Raw genomic sequence first — 22,047 nt, 5'->3', positions numbered from 1 at the left:
GATTTATTCCTGGGCTGCAAGTTTGGTTCAACATCCACAAATCAATCATTATGATACTATACATTAATAAAAGAAAGAACAAGAACCATATGATACTCTCAATAGATGCTGAAAAAGCATTTGACAAAGTACAGCATCCTTTCTTGATCAAAACTCTTAAAAGTGTAGGGATAGAGGGTACATACCTCAATATCATCAAAACCAGCTGTGAAAAACCCACAGCGAATATCATTCTCATTGGGGGAAAACTGAGCACTTTTCCTCTAGGGTCAGGAACATGGCAGGGATGTCCACTATCACCACTGGTACTCAACATAGTACTCTAAGTCCTAGCCTCAGCAATCAGACAACAAAAAGAAATAAAATGCATCTGAATTAGCAAAGAAGAAGTCAAATTCTCCTTCTTTGCAAATGATATGATACTTTATGTGGAAAACCCAAGAGACTCCACTCCAAAACTGCTAGAAGTCATACAGGAATTCAGTAAAGTGTCAGGATATAAAATCAATGCACAGCAATACGTTGCATTTCTATACACAAGCAGCAAGATAGAAGAAAGAGAAATTAAGGAGTCAATGCCATTTACGATTGCACCCAAAACCATAAGATACCCAGGAATAAACCTAACCAAAAAGACAAAGAATATGTATTCAGAAAACTATAAAGTACTCATGAAAGAAATTGAGGATGACACAAAGAAATGGAAAAATGTTCAATGCTCATGGATTAAAAGAACAAATATTATGAAAATGTCTATGCTAACTAAAGCAACCTATACATTTAATGCAGTCCCTATCAAAATACCATCAATTTTTTTAAAGAAATGGAACAAATAATCCTAAAATTGGTATGGAACCAGAAAAGACCCCAAATAGCCAGAGAAATGTTGAAAAAGAAAACCAAAGTTGGCAGCACCATAATTCCAGACTTCAAGCTCTATTACAAAGTTGTAATCATCAAGACAGTATGGCATTGGCACAAAAACAGACACATAGATGGATGGAACAGAACAGAGTGCCCAGGAATGGAACCTCAACTCTATGGTCAACTGATCTTCAACAAAGCAGGAAAGAATGTCCAATGGGAAAAAGACAGTCTCTTCAACAAATGGTATTGGGAAAATTCGACAGCCACATGCAGAAGAAGGAAGCTGGACAATTTCCTTACACCACACACAAAAATAGACTCAAAATGGATGAAAGACCTCAATGTGAGAAAGGAATCCATCAAAATCCTTGAGGAGAACATAGGCAGCAACCTCTTCGACGTCAGCTGCAGCAAGTTCTTCCTAGAAACATCACCAAAGGCAAGGGAAGCAAGGGCACAAATCAACTATTAGGACTTCATCAAGATCAAAAGCTTTTGCACAGCAAAGGAAACAGTTAGCAAAACCAAAAGACAACTAACAAAATGGGAGAAGATATTCACAAATGACATATTAGATAAAGGACCTGTACCAAAATTTATAAAGAACTTAACAAACTCAACACCCAAAGAACAAGTAATCCAATCAAGAAATGGGCATAGGGGGTACCTGGGTGGCTCAGTGGGTTAAGCCTCTGCCTTTGGCTCAGGTCATGGTCTCAGGATCCTGGGACTGAGTCCTGCATCAGGCTCTCTGCTCTCAGCAGGGAGCGTACTTCCCCCTCTCTCTCTGCCTGCCTCTCTGCCTACTTGTGATCTCTCTCTCTCTCTTTCTCTCTGTCAAATAAATAAATAAATAAATAAAATCTTTTAAAAAATGGGCAGAGGACATGAACAGACATTTTTGCAAAGAAGACATCCAGATGGCCAACAGACATATGAAAAAGTACTCCACATCACTCAGCATCAGGGAAATACAAATCAAAACCACAATGAGAAATCACCTCATGCCAGTCAGAATGGCTAAAATTAACAAGTCAGGAAACGACAGATGTTGGAGAGAATGCAGAGAAAGGGGAACCCTCCTACACTGTTGGTGGGAATGCAAGCTGGTACAGCCACTCTGGGAAACCACATGGAGGTTCCTCAAAGAGTTGAAAATAGAGCTACCCTATGACCCAGCACTTGCACTACTGGGTATTTACCCTAAAGATACAAATGTAGTGATCTGAAGGGGCATGTGCACCTGAATGTTTATAGCAGCAATATCCACAATAGCCAAACTATGGAAATAATCTAGACAACCATCAACAGATGAATGGATGATGAAGATATGAGATACACACACACACACACACACACAATGGAATACTATGCAGCCATCAAAAGAAATGAAATGTTGCCATTTGCAACGACATGGAAGGAACTAGAGGGTATTATGCTGAGCAAAATAAGTCAATCAGAGAAAGACAATTATCATATGATCTCACTGATATGGGGAATTTGAGAGTCAGAGTTGGGGGTTTGGGGGGTAGGGAAGGAAAAAATGAAACAAGATGGGATCGAGAGGGAGACAAACCATAAGATACCCTTAATCTCACGAAACAAACTGAGGGTTGCTGGGGCGGGGTGTGGAGAGGGTGGTTGGGTTATGGACATTGGGGAGGGTATGTGATATGGTGAGTGCTGTGAAGTGTGTCAGCCTGACAATTCACAGACCTGTACCCCCGGGGCAAATAATACATTATATGTTAATAAAAATAATTAATAAAAAAGAAAACTGGATTTAGGTTGTAAATGGCAAGAAGTTATTTAAACTGAAATAATGATTACCAAAAAAAGAAATATAAATTAAAATTTATTTTTGTTTCTACCTCAGTAAATGAGGAAATATGGAGGAAAAGAGTAATTTTCCTGCTGAACATGTTTTGTGGTTTCTAGAGCTGTCTAGGGTGTGTCTGTGGAGGAACTGTGGCTGTTGCCTAATAACATGTCTTATTCAACAGAAATGGAAACATAGTGCCTGTATCCTTGAGAAAACAAATTGACCCTCCTATGGATGGAGAGTGTCTTGAAGGGAAACCGTATATTCCTAAATTTGCTAAGAACTATGTTTGTCACTTGCTGTCAGATAGTACCACTTTGGGGTAGCCCACCATGGGGTTGCCAGCGTAGCTATATTACAACTCATGTTGAAACTGGTTTGGTCCACATGGGCCAGGGAAGTGGGTGTTGATGGAGAAGAAAATTCACTGGTTGGGACAGACTACCCTAATTTTGAGGGCACTAATGAGGCATCAACTCGGGGCCAGGTATACCCAAGGTGGACTTCTCAGTCTAGTTGCCATATTCCCATGAATAGTTGGTGGCTTTGTGGGACCAGAGGTCAATTCTCTCCTCAGGGATAGACTCACACAGAAAGAGAGACAATGGAAAGTCCACCAGACCTTGTATACTCTCCAGATACAGTAGATTATAGAGGTAGTAGCTCTTCCCACCAATCCAAGGAGTGTATGCTCCACCTTTCTTGGTGATGACATCCTTGCAAAGACGACTTCTCCCTCAGATGGTCATTTGATGAGCATAAATAAGCCTAAAGTGTGTACGATTATCTGGAAGGGGCTGGTCATTTCCTCCAGGGTGTGGCCATCCTTGGACAGTGTCCCTTCTCAACTAAGACTCTGCCTACCAACTCAGATCCTGTTGATAGATTTCCCTCTGGGAATCCTGGTATCTTTGCTGACAAGTGTCTGTTTACCACCTTCATTATACCGATATCACAGAAGAGCTGTTGCCAAAAGCTGCCCCACCCAGGCTCCCATCTGTCATCATGAGTGGACTGATTCTGTTAAACTTGGCATTCTGAAGGGCAGACCTCCCCTCCCAGATCTGCAGACCTTCCTTCTGGATTTTTTTTTTCCTGCTCACCTGTGTTCTCTGCTCTCAGAAGTAGGGGTTGGTCTGATTTTTTCCCAGCTTTACTGAGATATAATTGATATATGACATTGCATAAGTTTAAGGTGTACAACATAGTGATTTTATATATGTATATGTTACAAAATGATTACCACAATAAGGTTAGTTTAGACATTTATCACCTTACATAGTTAGAGTTTTGTGTGTGTCATCAGAATTTTTAAATCTACTCTCTTAGGAACTTTTAAATATACAACACAACATTGTCAACTGCAGATAATAGGATTGGGCTCTATTTTTATCAAGATGAAAAAAAAATCAGTAGATAGAGTGTCAAAGGATCTACCTCTTTCGTTAATTCCTTGCATGATCTTGGACAAGCCTCCGGCCTCATCTAGGTCTCCTGTCTCCCACTGACACCTACAATTCTGTGATTCTGGGACTAAGAGTCCCAGAGGCAAGAGCAAGATAGTATGCATTTCTTCACTGGGAAAGTTTCAACTGAAGAAGAGGGAGGAGGAGGAGAAGAAGGAGGGGGAGGAAAAAAGAGGAGAAGGAGGAGGATGAGGAGAAGGAGGAGAAGAAGGAGAAGAGGGAAATATCCAAAACTTGTCACCACCATTTATTTGATCTTGCTTTGCCAGGTAAGCATGGTGAGCATTGTGAAGGCAATCTTACTAAATCCTCCAATAATCCTAGGTGGTAGGCACTACTTTTTTTCTTATTTTTCAGATGAGAAAACTGAGCCTCAGAGGTGTCAAGAAACTTGCCCAAGGTCACAGAGTTAATATGTTGGGACACAATCACAGATCTCTCTCTGCCTTTGGAGTCCATTTCCCTCTGCTTTTGGGAAGCCTGGAACTCAGAAACAGTAGTGGGTCTGATCCAGCTGTGCTCTTAGGACCAACTGTCTTTTTCAAATGTGCCTTCCTTTAGCCACTAGCATCATTGCTATTTAGGGTTTTCAATGAACTTCCCTATTTCCTTCTTACTCTGTCTTATTCAGGAAAATGACTGACTGAATGTTTCTTATGATACAAATTTTTTTAAAAGATTTTATTTATTTATTTGTCATAGAGAGAGAAGCGAGAGCAAGCATAGGCAGACAGAGTGGCAGGCAGAGGCAGAGGGAGAAGCAAGCTCCCCGCCAAGCAAGGAGCCCGATGTGGGACTCGATCCCAGGACTCTGGGATCATGACCCGAGCCGAAGGCAGCCGCTTAACCAACTGAGCCACCCAGACAAATTTAATTTCCATTTAGAAATGAAAGCACTTACCTCTCTACTTTGATTTTTTCAAGCCCAAAGAATTTTTCCCTCTTTTCTTGGGAGTCCAGAAATAAGCTAAAATTTATTTAAAGTTTTATGATTCAGCAGTTGCAATGAGGTTCAAGTGATAACAGAACAAACCTGTGGATAGCCTGAAGAGAATGTGCCCCTCTGTTAGTTGTTTGAGCCAATGTTCCAGAAGAGTCTTCCCACCCATTCTGTTCCTAATGCCTTTCAGTATTCACACACTTTCCTTACGTCTTAAGATGCCCATGCTCTCATATACCTCCTTTACACATGCCATTCATTGAGCCTAGAATGCCATCTCCTCCATTGTCAGAAGAGCTCCTTACCCTTAAAGACTCAGGTCTGACTGCTCCTCTGTGACCGATTAACGCACTTCTCTGTTCTGCACCTGAATGTTAAATCAAGGCAGGCAGAGGCCTTACTCATCTTTGGAACCACTCTGGATCTGAGCCCACATAATGCATATAATATATGTGCAATAATGATTTCATAATAATTTTGTGTGTGTGTCCAAAGCCAAACATTTCCTGTGCCTTTATCCCAGTGACCCCCACGATGAATAATCTATCCAAAGGAAATCATTGAAGAGGAGAAAAGGAATTACACAGACAGAAGTGCTATAGTATGTATTTGTTAAATATTGGAAACAAATTTATCAAAAGATAATGGTGAGTAAATTACAGTACTTGATCTTGATGGAACATAATTCATTCTCTCCTTTAAACCAACTTACTGACTTTGCCAAGAGGGTGTCAGAAATACAGCAATGAGTCAGTTGCCTTCAATGAGTACACAACCTGACAGAGCCTTCTAAAGCCATCATTACAAAACTATACAGAAACGGAACTATTTGTGGTCTAATGTTAAGAGAAAAATAGCAGATTACAAAACAGTCTGTACATGATGCTTTCAACTCTAAACATGTGAAAGTGTGAACAAGTTCTGAGTGGACAAATGACGGTATTGCATGCTTAGGTTATAGGTGACATTCTCTTTAGCATTACAATTGTTTTTCAAGCTCAAAAGTATTAGACCAACCCAGATGTCTACTGAAAAGGGGAGAAAGCTGCTCCTGGGACCCTGGCTCTCCAGGTTGGCAGTGGCATGAGTGATGGAGGTTCTCTCCAGATGGGAAGGGGCTTGCCACAAGGCAATTGGAAAGGCACATTCAAGACAGTCTGGAGGGCTGGGTCAGGGAGGACCATCAATTTATATATCCAGGACTGTCCATTGAGTGCCACTGTAGGAACCAGCCTCCTCTGTATCTGAGCTTCAGCGAATAACACAGCCAAGTCTGCCAGCACTGCCCCTTAAGCACTGTGCCAGATAGGGGGGGGAAGCTGAAGTCTGGGAACCAGATAAGAGGGATGGGACCTGCAAGAGTTGGTGGCTGGCTCCTCATTCTGGGAAGGATGCTCCCTATGTGAAAAGTACCCCTATCTCCATTCTGCAGATGAGGAAGCTGAAGTTGGGCTGTCTTCAAGCTACTCAGTGGGCCAAGTGTTGAGCTGGGAATGGAAGCCATCCCTTCTTAGTTTGGGCCAGGGTTCTTTCTATTTATCTTCCTGGTTCTGGAAGCAGGTGATAATGCATATGGCTGGATGGAAGAGACCTGGCTGGCTGAGAGGAGGGATTTTTCAGAAAGGGGAAGAAATGGGAAATCTGTTGGTGGGAGTGCATGATGGAGGATCTCAAATTTGATGCAGTAGGCACTGGGCAACCATTGTCAGTTTGGGGGCATGATAGAAAGGGGTTTCAGGGAGAGGAGATTGGCAATGTGTGCTGGCTGGTGTGATCAGTGAGGAGGTTGGCCCCGACATATAGGTTGATCGGCAGCTCTTATTCTATCAGATCAAAAAAGCACCCAGCCCTCCAGCTTCTTGGAGTCTCTCTGCACTTTTAACCATGAGATTGGAATGGAAGCTGCCATATTATCTATTCTCCCCCCATGGATACAATCTGGTCTGGGGATGGACATGTGATTCAAACTTGGCCAATGAAAACCCCTCCCTGGGAATTTTAACCTTGGGACCAGAGAGGGATGGGTCTCAGTGCCTCATTATTGGCTAATCTGTGTCACCACTCAGAGAGCTGAGAGCCAGAGAGAGGAAATTCTTGCTGGACTCAAGCCCTAGTTTCTACTTTGAGGGCACAGCCACTCTCTTACGCAAGCCACCATGTGAAAAACACTCCGCACCTCCTCTTTTATTAAGCTAGTCTGAGTTAAATTTTTATCATTTGTAAACAAAAAGCCCTGGCATTTGCAGTTAAGGACATTCTTACATTCTCAAAAATGCTTTGGGGTTGTTTTGGGGCATTCAGTTCATCAAGAGATAAGGCTTTGGGTATTTATTCTTTCAGAGAAGGATGGACCCATCTCCGTCACTGGTGTGGTAGGTAAAATTGCTGCTCAAAATGCTTTCCCGCCTGCTCATTTGTGATTCAGTCGGGGAGAAACTGACGTGGACAGGATGGCCACACAGGACAGCCAGACATTTCCGATATAAGTGGTTAAGGTATCTTCTGAACTTCTCTCCAGCAAATGCGTAGATAAATGGATTGAGGCAACAGTGGATAAACGCAATTGTCTCGGTCACAGTGAGGGCCAACCTCAGATCCCTCTTCATGTCACAACTGGGAAAGAAGTTATAGAGATTAAGAGTCTCTAAGAAAATCATGATATTGTAGGGTGTCCAGAAGAGGAAAAACATGATGACCACCAGAAAGATCAGTTTGATGGCTTTGGCTTTCTTGTGGTTCTTACAGGAAAACAGTGTCCGCATGATTCTGAAGTAACAGTAACTCATAATGAGCAGGGGTAGCAAGAAGCCAAGCAAATTTGCCTCCACGTTGCGGAGCACAGGCCAGAGATCCTGCAGGACCTCAGGGTAGTCACCGAGGCATTCATTTTCTCTTTGTTTTGTGAACATGAACTGAGGTGCTGCCACCAAGATGGCTGCCGCCCAGACACCTAGGCTGATAGTGACGCCATGCTGCACGGTCCGGTTGTGCATGGAGTTGGCCGCTAGGACAATGGCCAGGTACCTATCAATGCTGATGACAGTGATAAAGAATATGCCTCCAAAAAAGCCAATGAAGAAGAAGGCGGTGGTGAGTTTGCATACAGCATTGTGAAGGCCTTGTTCACTTATTAGGTAGTGAGTCCAGAAGGGTAAGGTGGCTACAAAGAGCAGATCAGACAAGGCCAAGTTCAGGAGGTAAATGTCAGTGATACTCTTGGGCTTCTGGCTATTGGTGAGGGCAAACACCACCAGCAAATTTCCCAGCAGGCCAAAGGCAAAGACAAGGGAGTAGAGTATGGACAGGAAAATGGTCCCAAAGGCCACGATGTTCCCCATATCACAGGCTTCAGCAGACTCATCGTACTCAAAGTCTTCCAAAATTGATTCAGGGGAGTGTGTGGGCATGGTGAGGGCCTGGATCAGAAAGGAAAACAAGTAACAGCATTAATTCTCAGAGAAACAAAGTTGGGATTCTGTCTGGTCCTACACATAAGCAGACTGGAAGAAACAAATATTGGTTGGATGCCTAATGAATGACACTTCCCAATGTCACACATGTCATTTTGTTTAATCTCCACAACAGACTCTTGATGGAGGCTGCAATAGATTTCTCTGACAGAAGAGGAAATCAGGTCTCTGAGAGATTCAGAGACTTGCCCAGACCTACACAGTGAATGGCTCAGCTAGCATTTGAATCTAGACCTTTTGAAGCTTGAGACAGATCTTTTCTCCTTTGATTTTCAAACAACTATCCAGAAGGTTGACCAGTGTGTGGATAACGGGAGAGAGAACTATGGGTATGGCTAAGAGGGAGTGAGATGATAGGGGGTACAGCCATAATTCCCATGTCTAGTCCAAAGTTCCTTGAAACAATTCTCCACCTCCCCTACCCTCTGGATCCCAATTTCTCCTGCAGGAGACAGACTAAAGAGAGAGGTCTCAGACACTCTTCAGACACACAGAGCCCTGAGCAGACCTGTACTCAGAAGCCCCTCATCTTTGTTTTTGAGAGCTCTTTCTCTTTTTCTTCCTCTTGGAACCAACAGGTCCTTCTCTTCCTTAAGGGATAAGACACAGAGTTGTACACTCTAGAGTGACCACCTATTCTCGGTTTGCCCTGGACTTTCCTGATTTTAGCATCAAAAGTTGGAAACCCTTCAGTTCTAAGCAGACAGCCATGGATAACCATCCCACAAATTCAAATGAAGAGGAGTGTCGTCATTGCCTTCATAGGGCCTCTGCTGTTATGAAAGGACTGCCTGATCCTGTATGGACCTGTTGTACTGGGTCCTGGTGGCTAATTCACCCCATAATTACCAGCCCTGCACTCACTGTGGCCTAGTGATTCATAAGAATTTTGTTCTTTCAGGACAAAAATTAAAAGAGAAGACATTTCTGCACAGGTTGAGAAGTAACACTTGTCCCCTTCTCTCTTTAGCTCTTCAGCCAGGACTCGCTTGTCACTCCAGAGGCTACAAGGGCAACCCTTTCACTCTGGCCCACTGGGGCCTCCTCCTCTTTCTTGTGATGCCACATACAGGCATCCCTGAGAACCCCCAAGTATGTTCAGAGCATACCTCCTGGTTGTCACTGTCTCCTTCTCCACCACAACTAAAAACAAAGTTCACACCTCTTTAACCAAGGGAGTTTCCACACCCCACTGCATCCTTTTCATAGTGGTTTTACCAAGACTGTGTCTCTGCCAAGGTGAGTGTCCACCCTCCCAGCCAGGGCTTTGCTTCTCCCTTCCCAGCCTCTGCTTTGTGTTCTGGTCCATCTCTGCATCGTCCCCAGAGTCTTCCAGGAAGAAGTGGGTTAAGCCTTTCTGACCTGGGTGTCTCAGGCTGGGATGGACTTCTCAACCCCCAGGGAGGGTGTATGCTTTCTTTGCCTTAAGCTGCAATGCACTTTTCTCAGAGATGAAACCCTGGATGTGACCTTAATCAATAATATTTAGTTAACATAAAATAGCTGATGTACTGCCCCTTTTGAGATACACAATGTCAGTTTCAAGCTGAGATATGGGGAGATGGGGAAATTCCTACTCCATGCAGGTAGCTTATGTTAGCGGCACATCTTCCCAGACACACAGCTTTGTGAGAGTGGAAATTGTCAAGCCCTCAGTGATCATAAGTTCAGGAACCTAGAGCTACCATCCTCTTCCTCCTCCTATTTTCCCCATTGAAAGAGCTGTCACAGTTGGCCTTGAGAGGAGGCCAAGGATAAGGACGATTGTGTGGTATCTCAGTGCTCAGTGCTCAGGACTGTGCTCAGTCCTGTGGCTCAGGAACATTGTGCTGGTGCATTGGATTGATTTTGCCAAATCTGCATGATATAGGTTTAATTTCCACTCTGGGCACCATGCCTCATACACAGGGACCTCCTCTAAATCTTCCAGTGTGTGTCCCTGGGTCACTGAGGAGGGAGAACAGACAGGTGGGCAGACTCGGGCTCTCCTGAGGCTGAATCTCATGTCTGTTTCTCCAGCCAAGTGACCTTGGGTGAACTTGGAACCTCTGAGTCTGACGTTCCCCTGATCTGCAAGACTGCAACTCATTCTCATGTCTGTGCTCAGTGCTGTTCTGAGGAGCGCACCTGGCATGGTGTGTTACATATAGCAGGCACTTAATAAATGCAATTGGCAAGGAAGCAGAAGCACTTTGGACCTTTGCAATCATCCAGGTTTCCTGTGAACTCTTGTATTATTGCTCACTCCCACCCGAGGCATTGTTCTGTAAAGTTGGTTTTATTTTTTTTCCTGAAATAAAAAAAATATTTTCTTTTCAGATTTTTTTGGGGGTATGGGGGAGGAAGGGAGTAAAGAATACTTTTACTGAGTTTTCACTCAGCTGTCAGGTTCATCGCTAAACACATATTACTTATTTTGGGAAAAAATTCATTAATTGACTTGAAATTTTAAAAAGTAAACATACACAAAAATATGAGTTATATGAAAAATTAAAATAAATAAACAAGCAAATAGTTGAATATGATAACCAGCATATAGTGCATGCTCAATAAATGGTAGCCAACACGTAACAGTATACTTACCTCTACTTTATGGGCAAGTAGATGCACTCAGAGAGGTTGAGTAACTTGCTCAATGCCACACAGCTGGCGTGTGGCAGGGCTGCCATTTGGGCCCACATGTTTCCAGCCTATCTGCCCTGCCTGCTTGCGACTGGGAGTTCCTGAGGGAGGAACAGGATCTTCTTCAGTTCTGCAGACTAGTATTTGACAGAGAGGGAGAGGCCTAGCACCAAGCAAATGCCACAGGAATATTTGCAGGATGCTAAATACTGTCTCCTAAACTTTCATTCCCAATTGCTCTGTGGGAGGAATAGTGACAGTGGCCTTTTGATTGTCTAGTTCCCAGAGGTGCTCACAGGGCCCCTGAGTGTCCTTTCTGATCCCGGGCCAGGGACCCTTGTTTGAACTCCTGGTGCTTAGTGGACACCTAGTGTGTTGAATAAAGGAATGAGTGAGTGAGCAAATGAATGAATAGAAGACATAGAGAAGCAGAAGTCACTTTGGCCACATTGCAGAACCCTTGGAGATAAGCGTAGACCCACCAGCTCTCCAGGGTCAGAAATCACAGCTGTCCGTGACAAAACGCTCTTCAATGCCAGTGTCAGGGCCCAGCTCTGCCTCACTTCATGGCTGGGGCGGCCCAGGCTTCTATGTAGTCTGAGCCCACCACCAGTTTGAACCCAGCTTTGCTGGTTGAGAAGCCTAGAGCATGCGAGGGCACCATTTACAACAGAAATCTGATGTCCAGGAAGGACGTCACTGAATTATTCCACTGCACTTGACAGACTGATCAAGAGAAGGACCTTTTTAGGAAGGGTAGGCCTGAGCTTGGTGGTCCTCTTATTATTCCTGGATCCTCTGAGATGTCCCACGACTGGGAGACAAGCCTAATGATGGGGCCTCCTGGCAACAGACGGGAGCAGGGCCAGTCCTCGACAGTGGGCTTCTGGGCAGGCTGAACAGCCACCAGGGATCTGATTGGCTGGACACAGGCATTCCTGGCCCCTGAGGACAGCAGGAACCAAGTGCAGGGATCCAAGGAGATAAGCCTTCTTTGCAAGGCCTCCTCAGCCGAGTCTCGTACAGATGGGGCTGTGAGAGGAGAGATGCGTGCGGGACAAGCTAAATGGTGTTGAACTGCAAAAGTCTGAGTTGAGCTCAGACACAGAGCTCTGCGCACACGTGTGTTTCATACTCCAGTAGAAACGACCCTGCTCTGTCAACTTGCCCACTTGCCTCTGTCTCCGCTCCTTCTCTGCTTCCTCTGGCCCACTTCCTTTTCTCAGGTCTGCTCGTTTATTTTTCAACTGTTTTGGGGTCATCATTTACCCATTGTTTCCAATCAGCTTCCTTGTTCTCTACTTCCCCTTTCATTTATGTGGCCTGCATCCACTTTCCTCTTCTGTTCCACATCCTTTTCAGGCTGCTTCCCCCATCTTTTGGCTTCACATTCTGCTTACTATCTGCTAGACCCCATGCATCTTTTCTTGTTTTGTGTTGGTTGGCTTTTTCTCCTTTGCTCTCTGCTTACAGCTTTTTAGAACCCTGAGTGAAGACCAGGTTTGAGGTTCTTTTGTTTTCTAACACCAAGAAAAGTTTTTCCTTTGCAAAGGAAACTAGAGGATGGTAAAGATTGCTTAAGCCCGGACTCCAACATTCTCCATGGGGGTGACACCATGCTGAGAATGTTCCAGAGCCTGAAGCTATCCTTGGCAAGCCCAGTGTGGAAAGGGAGGAGGCTGCCATTCTCGGACACCCCGAGTGCCCCGCTCCTTACACAAGACCCTATTTCTTTCCCTCAACAGCCCTCCATGAGAATGGTTGCCCTTCTTGTGTGACAGAACCAAGAGCAGCTAGGAGAGATCAGGACACTCGTCCAAGGAGCAACCAAGCCCGTATTTCAGCCCACATGAGCCTCTCCACAGAGACATGCTCCAGGCACGACACCAGGCCCTTCCTCTTGGAGCAGAAGCCTGAAGCTTATCGCAGACCACTTCTCTAGATCTAGAATGGAGAAATAGTAGACTCAGTCCCCACTGGAAAGGAGATGATCCGTGATGCCAGCCTGAACACTTGTTCTGGGTTTCTCCCCTCTGGACTCGGAACCCACAGGGCTGACCCTGGGGGGAAAGGCTGGTAATTGGGAGATGAAGTGGGGAGATATTCACCTCTCCAGCCATGACTAGGGGATCCTCACTGCCAGACCCCCAGAATATAGCTCTCATCAATGCTGGCAAAGAAAATTGGAATCCTTTTCTCCAGAGAAAAGGCTGAAAGCTGTAGGCTAATATTCTGCCTTCAACTATATGGTGACGCATATCCTTCTCATAATGAGCACTGCGTGATGAACGCAATTGTTGAATCACTATATGGTACACCGGACACTCATACAACATTGCATGGTAACCATAGTGGAATTAAAATAAAAAGTTAACAAGAAACAGGGCAGGGTGATGCTGTTCTGAGCCATGTGCTTCACAGGGGCCCCACATCCCACTGACAGCTCAAAGACCCTGGGCAGCTCACTCTGACTCTGCCTCAGTTTCCTCATAGGTAACATGAAAGCATCGGACCAGACTGTCCCTAAGGGCCCATCCAGCTCTGGCACGCTTACATTTCCAACAAGAACCAAACAGAAGGAAATATTCTCCAAGCACAACACAAGTCCTGTGTCAGTGAGAGTGTGGCCTAGCGTCAAGGGAAGTGACTGCTCATGAACATGAAACTTCTGGGCTCACAGTCTGCCAGAATTCAGGGGGTTTCTGTTTGGAGACAGAGAGCTGGGGCAGTTGACTTTGGTCCCGACAATTCTTGAGCTTTGCCTTGTCCTAGATAGGAGGCTTTTGGGTCTGAGCCCAAGCCCACAACCCCCGCTGTTTGAGCATGGGAGTCTTACCAGGTCCTGATGGTTTTCCCATGTATAAAGACAGCCAACTTTCTGAGGCACCCTGTGGGATGCAGGGAGAGGTGAGGAGGAGAAGGGAAAGGAGAGGCAGGTTCAGGGGCCCCAAACTGCACACAGAGGAGCTCTAAAGGGCCATTTACACCTAGGAGCCCCTCCCCTGTGCAAGTGACCCGAGTGGCTCTCTGTGTCAGCAAGCAGCCCACCTGAGACAACGTGGCCTCACCCACCAGTGTTTGCACCCACCAAAAACGGACACCCCAAGTCAAGACCAGCAGTGGGAGAAAACAGCCCTGAGGCTGCTCAGTGAGCCAGCCCCTCACCCAAGCCGCCGTGGGTCTGGGTTTGATACGCCTACCTCTCGTTTCCTCTTCTAAGAACACTAAGCTATTCACTTATCTCTGCCACACTGTGAAATTCTGAAGGGAAATACTTTAGGATTTTAAATTAATTATTAACTAAGCCAATATCTGTTCTGTATCTTTTTTTTATTTGTTTGAGAGAGAGACAGTGAGAGAGAGCATGAGCGAAGAGAAGGTCAGAGGGAGAAGCAGACTCCCCATGGAGCCGGGAGCCCAATGCGAGACTCGATCCCGGGACTCCGGGATCATGACCTGAGCTGAAGGCAGTCGTCCAACCAACAGAGCCACCCAGGCGTCCCTTGTATCTTTTTTTTAAAAGATTTTATTTATTTATTTGACAGAGGGAGAGAGATCACAAGTAGGCAGAGAGGCAGGCCGCTCTGTTATGTATCTTAACCATATGCTTGTATAAAGACAAATAAAAATTGGGCGCCTGGGTGGCTCAGTGGGTTAAAGCCTCTGCCTTCGGCTCAGATCATGATCCTGGGGTCCTGGGATTGAGCCTCACATCAGGCTCTCTGCTCAGGCGGGACCCTGCTTCCTCCTCTCTCTCTCTCTCTCTCTCTTCCTGCCTCTCTGCCTGCCTACTTGTGATCTCTGTCTGTCAAATAAATAAATAAACTCTTTAAAAAAAAAGGACAAATAAAAATAATACCTAAGAGGCCTACTTCTCCGCCTTGAAAGTAAAGGAAGGGATTCTTTTTTGCCTCCTCCTTCCTATATTTACTTTAGGAAACTTGTCACCGGAAGTATATTCTCCTCTCTCTGAAATGTGGGTTTGTGTCCTTTTGAAAATGTGATCACCTCTTTTGTCAGCTTTATGACCCAGGAATCTTCCTCAAGGAACTGGGTGCCTTCTCTTCGTAAAGTAAATATCAAGAATTAGGGCCCATGGGGCTGGCTCAGTCCCTTAAGCAGCTGACTTCAGCTCAGGTCATGATCTCGGGGGCCCTGGGTTTGAGCTCCATGTCAGGGTCCCTGCTCAGTGGGGAATCTGCTTCTCCCTTTCCCCTCCCCTTGCTTGTGCTCTCTCTCTCTCAAATAAATAAAATCTTAAAAAAAAAAAAAAACGAATTAGCGCCCCTGTCACCCAGTTTCTGTGGAAGGGTAGGAGACTAACTTGAGTAGGTGCTTTGTTCCAAGTTGCAAAGATACCTCTCATCATAGAGATATGAGTCTATTTTTTCTCTGGATGAAGCTAGTCAGCTAGCACAGATGGTCATCCCAGTTCCCATGGTAAAGTTAGGATGACCGTGTGTGACTGTTGAGTTCTCTCATGTGAGGCTATATGTCTCTCATGTTATGGATTGTATCTGCTTGGCTGTACGAAAAAGTGAGATTTTTTTTTTAACCCCATCTCTGCAATCTCTTAGCAGATGGCCTGAGATGTGCACCACATTCTGGTTTCATACCTCATTAATAATAAAAGAGTTTTCCTTCTCTATTATCTCTGTGAGAGTCTTTTCTGGATTGGAGATCTTATTTTTAATTTTATTTCCCCAACACTAGGCACTGTGCTCCATTTGGTGGAGGTAAGAATGGCTAAGATACAGGCTCCAAGTTGCTGTTAATGTGCAGTAGCAGAATATAAGAAAAGTTAGGGGAAACCAAAGGATTGGATCATTTCAGCTGAGTCTTAGGGCTGGGGGGATCTTCCAGATAGACAAATGTGGTGGTGGGAAGCAGGGATGGGGGTATTGAAGCCAAAGGCACTGAGAGTCTGAACACAGGGACGTATCCCAGGACCAGGGCTCCGCAAAGGGAGTGTGAGGGAATATACTAGAGGTGAGGATGGTGGGATTAGAAGCGGTTGGCATGCTCCTGGAGTCTTCACAGAAGTCAAGTTTAGTCTTTGTGGAAGGTTCAGGAAAAGATGCAGAGAAACGACTGAGAAGGCAGAAGAGAGGTGAACAGAGGGCCCTCAGATTCCATGCTAAGAAAGTGTAGGAAAATTATAGGACTTTGAAAGAGGGGGGAAATTACTGCCCTGTGCTAGTGTCCTGGCTAGCATACCCTTCAGAGCTACCTCCCCCTTTCATCGTTTGGCCAATACACAGCTCTGTAAGTTTGGGAGACTGATAGCAATGTGATGATCTTGTTTGCAGAAATAGAAACTGTCTGGTGGAAACGTGCCTGATAACTACCTGTAGTTAGGTACCAGTTTTGCATGTGTCTGTACATTTCTGGAAGTTTTACATCCAGGCTGGGGTCTGCTCATTGCCATTGCTGAATAGGCAGGCACCGTGTGAATGTTCCACGGTCATCTCCACTGTCGACGCACCCCTGGGTAGCCTCCGGCGTGGAGCCGCTGTGCACAGCACCGTCATGAACATTTGTACATGCGCATCTACATCTCCCACAGCATGGAATGCATTTTTAAAATGCAGATCCAAAAAAAGACCTACTGTGTGAATCCATGCCTCTGACGGTAAAAAACAGGCAACGATAATGCATATTGTTTAGGGATGCGTATCTAGGTGGTAGAATTCTAAGGATGGGAGGGCAGTCAGGAAGGGACGTAAAGGAGGCTGCTGGGGGCCAGCCTGGGTCTCTTCTGTAGCCTGGTTGATGGTTCGGTGGGAAGTTAATTTATAAGGTGTTAACCTGCACACTGTTCTTTGTGTGTGCTGTATTTTCATAGTGAGCACAGGTTTAAGGAAAAGGACAAAGAGGGCCTGCAATTTTTTTTTAAAGATTTTTTTTTATGTATTTATTTGACAGAGAGAAATCACAAGTAGATGGAGAGGCAGGCAGAGAGAGAGAGGGAAGCAGGCTCCCCGCTGAGCAGAGAGCCCGATGCGGGACTCGATCCCAGGACCCTGAGACCATGACCCGAGCCGAAGGCAGCGGCTTAACCCACCGAGCCACCCAGGTGCCCCATTTTTTTTTTTTAGTATTTAAATATGGGTGCCTGGGTGGCTCAGTCAGTTGATTTTGGCTAAGGTCATGATCTTGGGGTTGTGAGATTGAGACCCACGTCAGGCTCTGCTCTCAGTGCGGAGTCTCTCTCTCTCAAATAAAAACAAGTAACTAACTAACTAAATAAATAAGTAAAGTCCTTGGGGTGCCTGGGTGGCTCAGTGGATTAAGCCTCTGCCCTCAGCTCAGGTCATGATCTCAGGGTCCTGGGATTGAGTCCCGCATCGGGCTCTCTGCTCAGGGGGGAGCCTGCTTCCCCCTCTCTCTCTGCCTGCCTCTCTGCCTGCTTGTGATCTCTGTCTGTCAAATAAATGGATAAAATCTTTAAAAATAAATAAATAAATAAATAAATAAAATCTTTAAAAATATATATTTATAGAGATGTGCTATCGGTTTTCCTCCCTGCAAAGACACATAACCCAGTAGAGTTGCTCTTTGGCCAGATCAGAAGAGGGGGTGGTTGAGGCCCGACTGTGGCACCCCCTGGGATAACCAGGGCATTCTGAGTCTCCACTGAGGGCAGGGAGGATCAGGACTCAGCTGGAAGCCCCAGCTTTGGTGCTGCTGGGCAGTCGGTGAGGCAAGTCCTGGGAATCCCTGGACTATGCTGCTGGGAATCCGAGCAAGTTCCCAGAAAAGCCAGCAGAGAACCTGGCCTTGTGTCACTGTGGGCTCTACCTCCCCATAACAGAGACCCGTTGTGGGACAGCAGGAGATCCCGTTCCTGTCCAGCTCTGCTGCTGTGGGTGCTGACTCTGGCCATCTTCAAGGGGGAGATCTTGGGGCCTGAGTAAAACAGGGGTAGCCAAGGACTCTGTTCCAGGTCAGAGGTCAGGCCGGGGATGGGATAAGCTTAATGTCCAGACCCTGAGAAGGGAGGTCTTTGAGGCCAGGACCATACCTGATATTGTTGCCTTTCCACAGCCCGGCCAGGGTGGGAATAAGGGGTCTCCTGGAAGGGGTTAGGGTAGGGAATGGAAGCTGGTTCTGACCTGGCTGGGGTCTGGCATACCCCTTCTCCCTGCCCCTCACAACCTCATTTGAACATCATTAGCAGTCTTAAGGTGCACAAACCTGATCTTCAGCTTCCCACAATGACAACACATTGTTTACTGAGCACCAAATATGGCCAGACAGTGTGGTCAGAACTGTACACACTTTGTCCTTAATACTCACAGATACACAACCTATACCCATGACTTGGCTTCATCGACGATCAACTCGTGGCCAGTATTCATGTTAAAGCAGTGCCTGAGGCTCAGCAAGGCAAGGGCCGAGCCAGAGCTTCATTATAAGCAAAGCCGCCTCTCCCACCCACAGAGAGAGTGACAGTTGTGGAGCCTGGCTTCGGGGATGGTCGGCATGTGGCTGACACGCCATTGGAGCTCCCTTCTGGGGTTATGAGCAAGAGCCACATCCTGCCCGGCTCTTGAAATGTGTGAAATGAAGCCAAGCTAAGAGGCAAGCAAATCCAAACCTGTGCACGTACACATGAATACGCACACATGCACACACTCACACAGGGGTGCCCAGTTGTCACCTGGCTCCTCTTACAGAGCCCAGTCCCCTCCCAGGCACTCCCAGGCATGGGATGAGCTGCCCCCATGCAACCCTGGAAGCCCGCAGAAGCTTCGTGGGCTTTCTTTCTTTTTTTCCTTTTTTCCCCCCCTTCCTTCCTTCTCTTTCTTTTCTTCCTTCCTTTCTTCCTTTTCTTTCTTCCTCTTCTGATTCTATTTATTTATTTGAGAGAGGAGAGAGAGAGCACACTGAGCAGGGGAAGGAACGATGGGGAGGGAGAGGGACAAGCAGACTGCGCTGAGTTTGGAGCCCAACGCTAGGCTGGATCTCAGCATCCTGAGATATGATCTGGGTCCAAACCAAGAGTCAGAGGCTCAAGCGACTGAGCCATGGGTGGGAAGGCATCAGGGGAAACTTTCTAGTCTGTTTCTCACACAATCCAGTCTTCTTTTCTCCTTTAGGTTCAACTTTTCTACCGTGAGTTTTCTACCTGAAGTATTTGAAAAAGAAAATAACCTTTTTTGGGGGAAGAGGAAATCCTAAAACTCCCTGGCCTTTCTCTGAGTGCAGCTGAGAACCTATGGAGCAGAGACCACAGAATCTGTGAGGCCAAGATGGCCGGATAAAGGTCAAGCAAGGAGAAATGACAGGTCTCATCAGTCCTCGCCTGGGACCTCCATGTAGTTCCTCCTCTGGTGCACCCATGAGTGCACACCATTTCTGAGCATGTGTCTGTTCAGAATCCCTGAGACTGTTTTCCCGCAACACAAACCCTCTGAGCCCGCGTCCTCACAATGATTATAACAGCATATATTAATAGTGAACATTGATTTGTGTTGGCAATTTATTCATTAAAATAGTTGTCATTGTAAATGCAATAGGTGCTCTTTATAACAAGTGTAGGTGGCACCAAAAAAAAAAAAAAAAAAAAAACCAACGACAACAACAACAATAAAGGGAAAAAGAGAAACAACACAGAAGCAAACTCTACCATCCAATGTCCCAGAATCAAACACAGCTGGCTTTCACCCGTTCCCGTGCAATCGCTCTTCATGTTTTTACATTTATATCAAGTGTAATTATATTTATATGTAAGATGGAAGTGCTATATTAAACATTTTTTATTATAAAATTTTCAAACACACATAAAAGCAGAGAGCACCCTCCAGGCACGCCCCACACAGCCCCAATTAGCAGCTCATGGTCCCGATTTCATCTATTCCCCACTCCATGCTCTGCTAGATTATTTCAAAATAAATCCAGGTGTCGTACCATTTCACCCATGAACAGGTAAGTGTGGGTCTCCAAAAGGATAAGAACTCTTTTTAAACAAAATAATAACTTTGTTACTATTTCTCACGTTAAGAAGTTACAAAATCCTCACTCTCACCTGTATCCAATTTTAAATGATGCTTCTTTCAGGTAATACCTACCCATGAGCAGTTCTCCATGCCCCTAACATGTAATCACCGATGTTTCTAAAGGTATTTTGCATCGAACAATCACCGATGGTCTCATCACCCGCTGCCTGCCACCCCTCAAGCCCCTTGGACGTTAGGCTGCAACAGCTTTGGGAAAATGGTCTCTCTTAGCGTGGAAAGCAAACCAGCATCCGTACCCACCGTGACCTCTGGCCATCATGCCCCGCCCCGCGAGCCCACAGGTGCTGGCAAGTTTTCTGCTCCTACCTGGGCAGGGCCTGGGAAGGAAACCTCCGGACGTGACAATCAACCACTCGGTCCCACGGTCCCTGCCTCTGTCACAGAATATTTCCTTTTCCCTCCCTCTGAGGGCATCTTTATTTGCAAAGTTAGCCAATAGTAGCGGGTTTCCTGTGAGGTAGACTATCTTTAGATGTTGCCGCAGGCAGGCTCAGAACCTCCCAGGCTGAAGGCCAGCTGAGGACAGGAGGGTTTAAACTCACAAGCCTGGAGGACAAAGCCGGAGGCAGACCCACCAGGCAAGCAACAATGTGGAGGCTGTGTTATTTGCCCCCTTTGGGGGAGGGCAGAGAATAGTGCAGTTCTCAGGAGCCACTAACACCCACACCCACCCAATTTTCCCGCCTGTAAAAAGGGGTCCACAGAACTCACCAGGCTGCACTGGGGTGCACAGTAAATGAACTGCAGCTTCTCTCTTCAGAGGACATATTTGGGAGCTTACTAGAAATGCAGCACCTCAGCCCTGCCACTGAATGAGACTCTGCATTTTGATGAAATTCTTAGGAAATTGATCCTAAAATCCTAAATTGATGAATTTTGAGAAGGCTTGGCACAAAAAGACTTTAGTGAGTACCTGGCACCTGGTAGGAGCTTCCAAATTTTTTACTCCCCACCTTCCTCCTCCAGGGCTTTTAGCGGCTCCCTCTACCCTGTGGTCAAGCCTAAGGTATATGTCTCTGGGGCAAACTGGCGCAGGCTTGTTCCCCACTGTCTCCCACAGCCCGTGCTGCTCCGGCTGGAGGGGGAGCAGCTGCACCCGACTCTTCTGGGCCGAGCTCCTGCTCCCGGCTCTGGCAGGCCTGTTGCCTCTCTGAAGCCCAAACCTCCACCGCCATGGCCTCACTGACTTCCCACCGCTTCCTTACCCGCCTGGCTCACCTACAAGGCAAACACTACTGATGGCTCCCTCAGCTGGGGCCCACCCTGGGTCTAGCACCCCCAGCACACCTTTATTAAAGGGTCAGGGACCCCTCTAAGGCCCTCCTGGATCCCTGCTGCATGTCTTGTAGCCTGCGCCCCAGCACCCCTGTGGTCCTCATAGCTGTGTTGTAGCAGGCAGGGCTGTCCTGTGTGCTCCCTGCCTGGCCTCCTCTGTCCTGGTGGCCAGGACAGAGCTGTGAGTGGGACTGCAGTGGCCCAGGCTGGGTGACCTGCTGGCGTTAGAGGAAGTCTGCAGCCGGTTTCCCTTCCTTGTTTCCCTCTGGCCAGGAGCCTGTAGCACCCCTCCCCCATGCCTGCCTTCCTCATCTCTACCCCACAGCCACCTGTCCCAGGGATCACCCAGCGGGGCCAGCTGCTTCAACCTCCCTTTACCTGCCTGAGACTCCCATCCTGCTTCTTTGAATACTCCTCTCTGGGATCCTGCCAAGACACTCTCTATTCCGGTCACACAGTCTTCCTGGACAACCTCGTCCACTGCACGTCATTGACCACCTTTGTGTTCTGATTCCCTGTCTCCAGCCAGGGCCTGAATAACCTCCAGTGCCCATCTGTGTCC

General features: G+C 46.4%; 1 protein-coding gene across 2 annotated transcripts; it reads right to left on the bottom strand.

Moving 5' to 3' along the window:
* Positions 1 to 5,685: 5,685 nt before the first annotated feature.
* CX3CR1 (C-X3-C motif chemokine receptor 1) lies at positions 5,686 to 21,247 on the bottom strand. Of its 2 annotated transcripts, none has more exons than XM_044252638.1 (2): positions 20,922 to 21,247; positions 5,686 to 8,511 (listed from the first exon to the last, which is right to left on the bottom strand). In XM_044252638.1, exon 2 carries the CDS (start codon positions 8,500 to 8,502, stop codon positions 7,432 to 7,434), a length of 1,071 nt encoding a protein of 356 aa, XP_044108573.1. In that variant the 5' UTR covers positions 8,503 to 8,511; positions 20,922 to 21,247; the 3' UTR covers positions 5,686 to 7,431. The 2 variants fall into 2 exon arrangements, with proteins under 2 accessions (XP_044108573.1, XP_044108572.1); XM_044252637.1 differs by lacking the exon at positions 20,922 to 21,247 and adding an exon at positions 20,517 to 20,627.
* Positions 21,248 to 22,047: the final 800 nt, after the last annotated feature.

This window comes from Neovison vison, chromosome 6 (genome assembly GCF_020171115.1).
Source record: "Neovison vison isolate M4711 chromosome 6, ASM_NN_V1, whole genome shotgun sequence".
Lineage (NCBI taxonomy): Eukaryota > Metazoa > Chordata > Mammalia > Carnivora > Mustelidae > Neogale > Neogale vison.
Note: the sequence above shows the minus strand (reverse complement) of the source record. Positions and strands in the feature narration are given on the sequence as shown.

What these genes read in the sequence shown, in the direction of transcription:
- CX3CR1 (XM_044252638.1), bottom strand. Translation starts at nt 8,502, where the DNA reads ATGCCCACACACTCCCCTGAATCAATTTTGGAAGACTTTGAGTACGAT.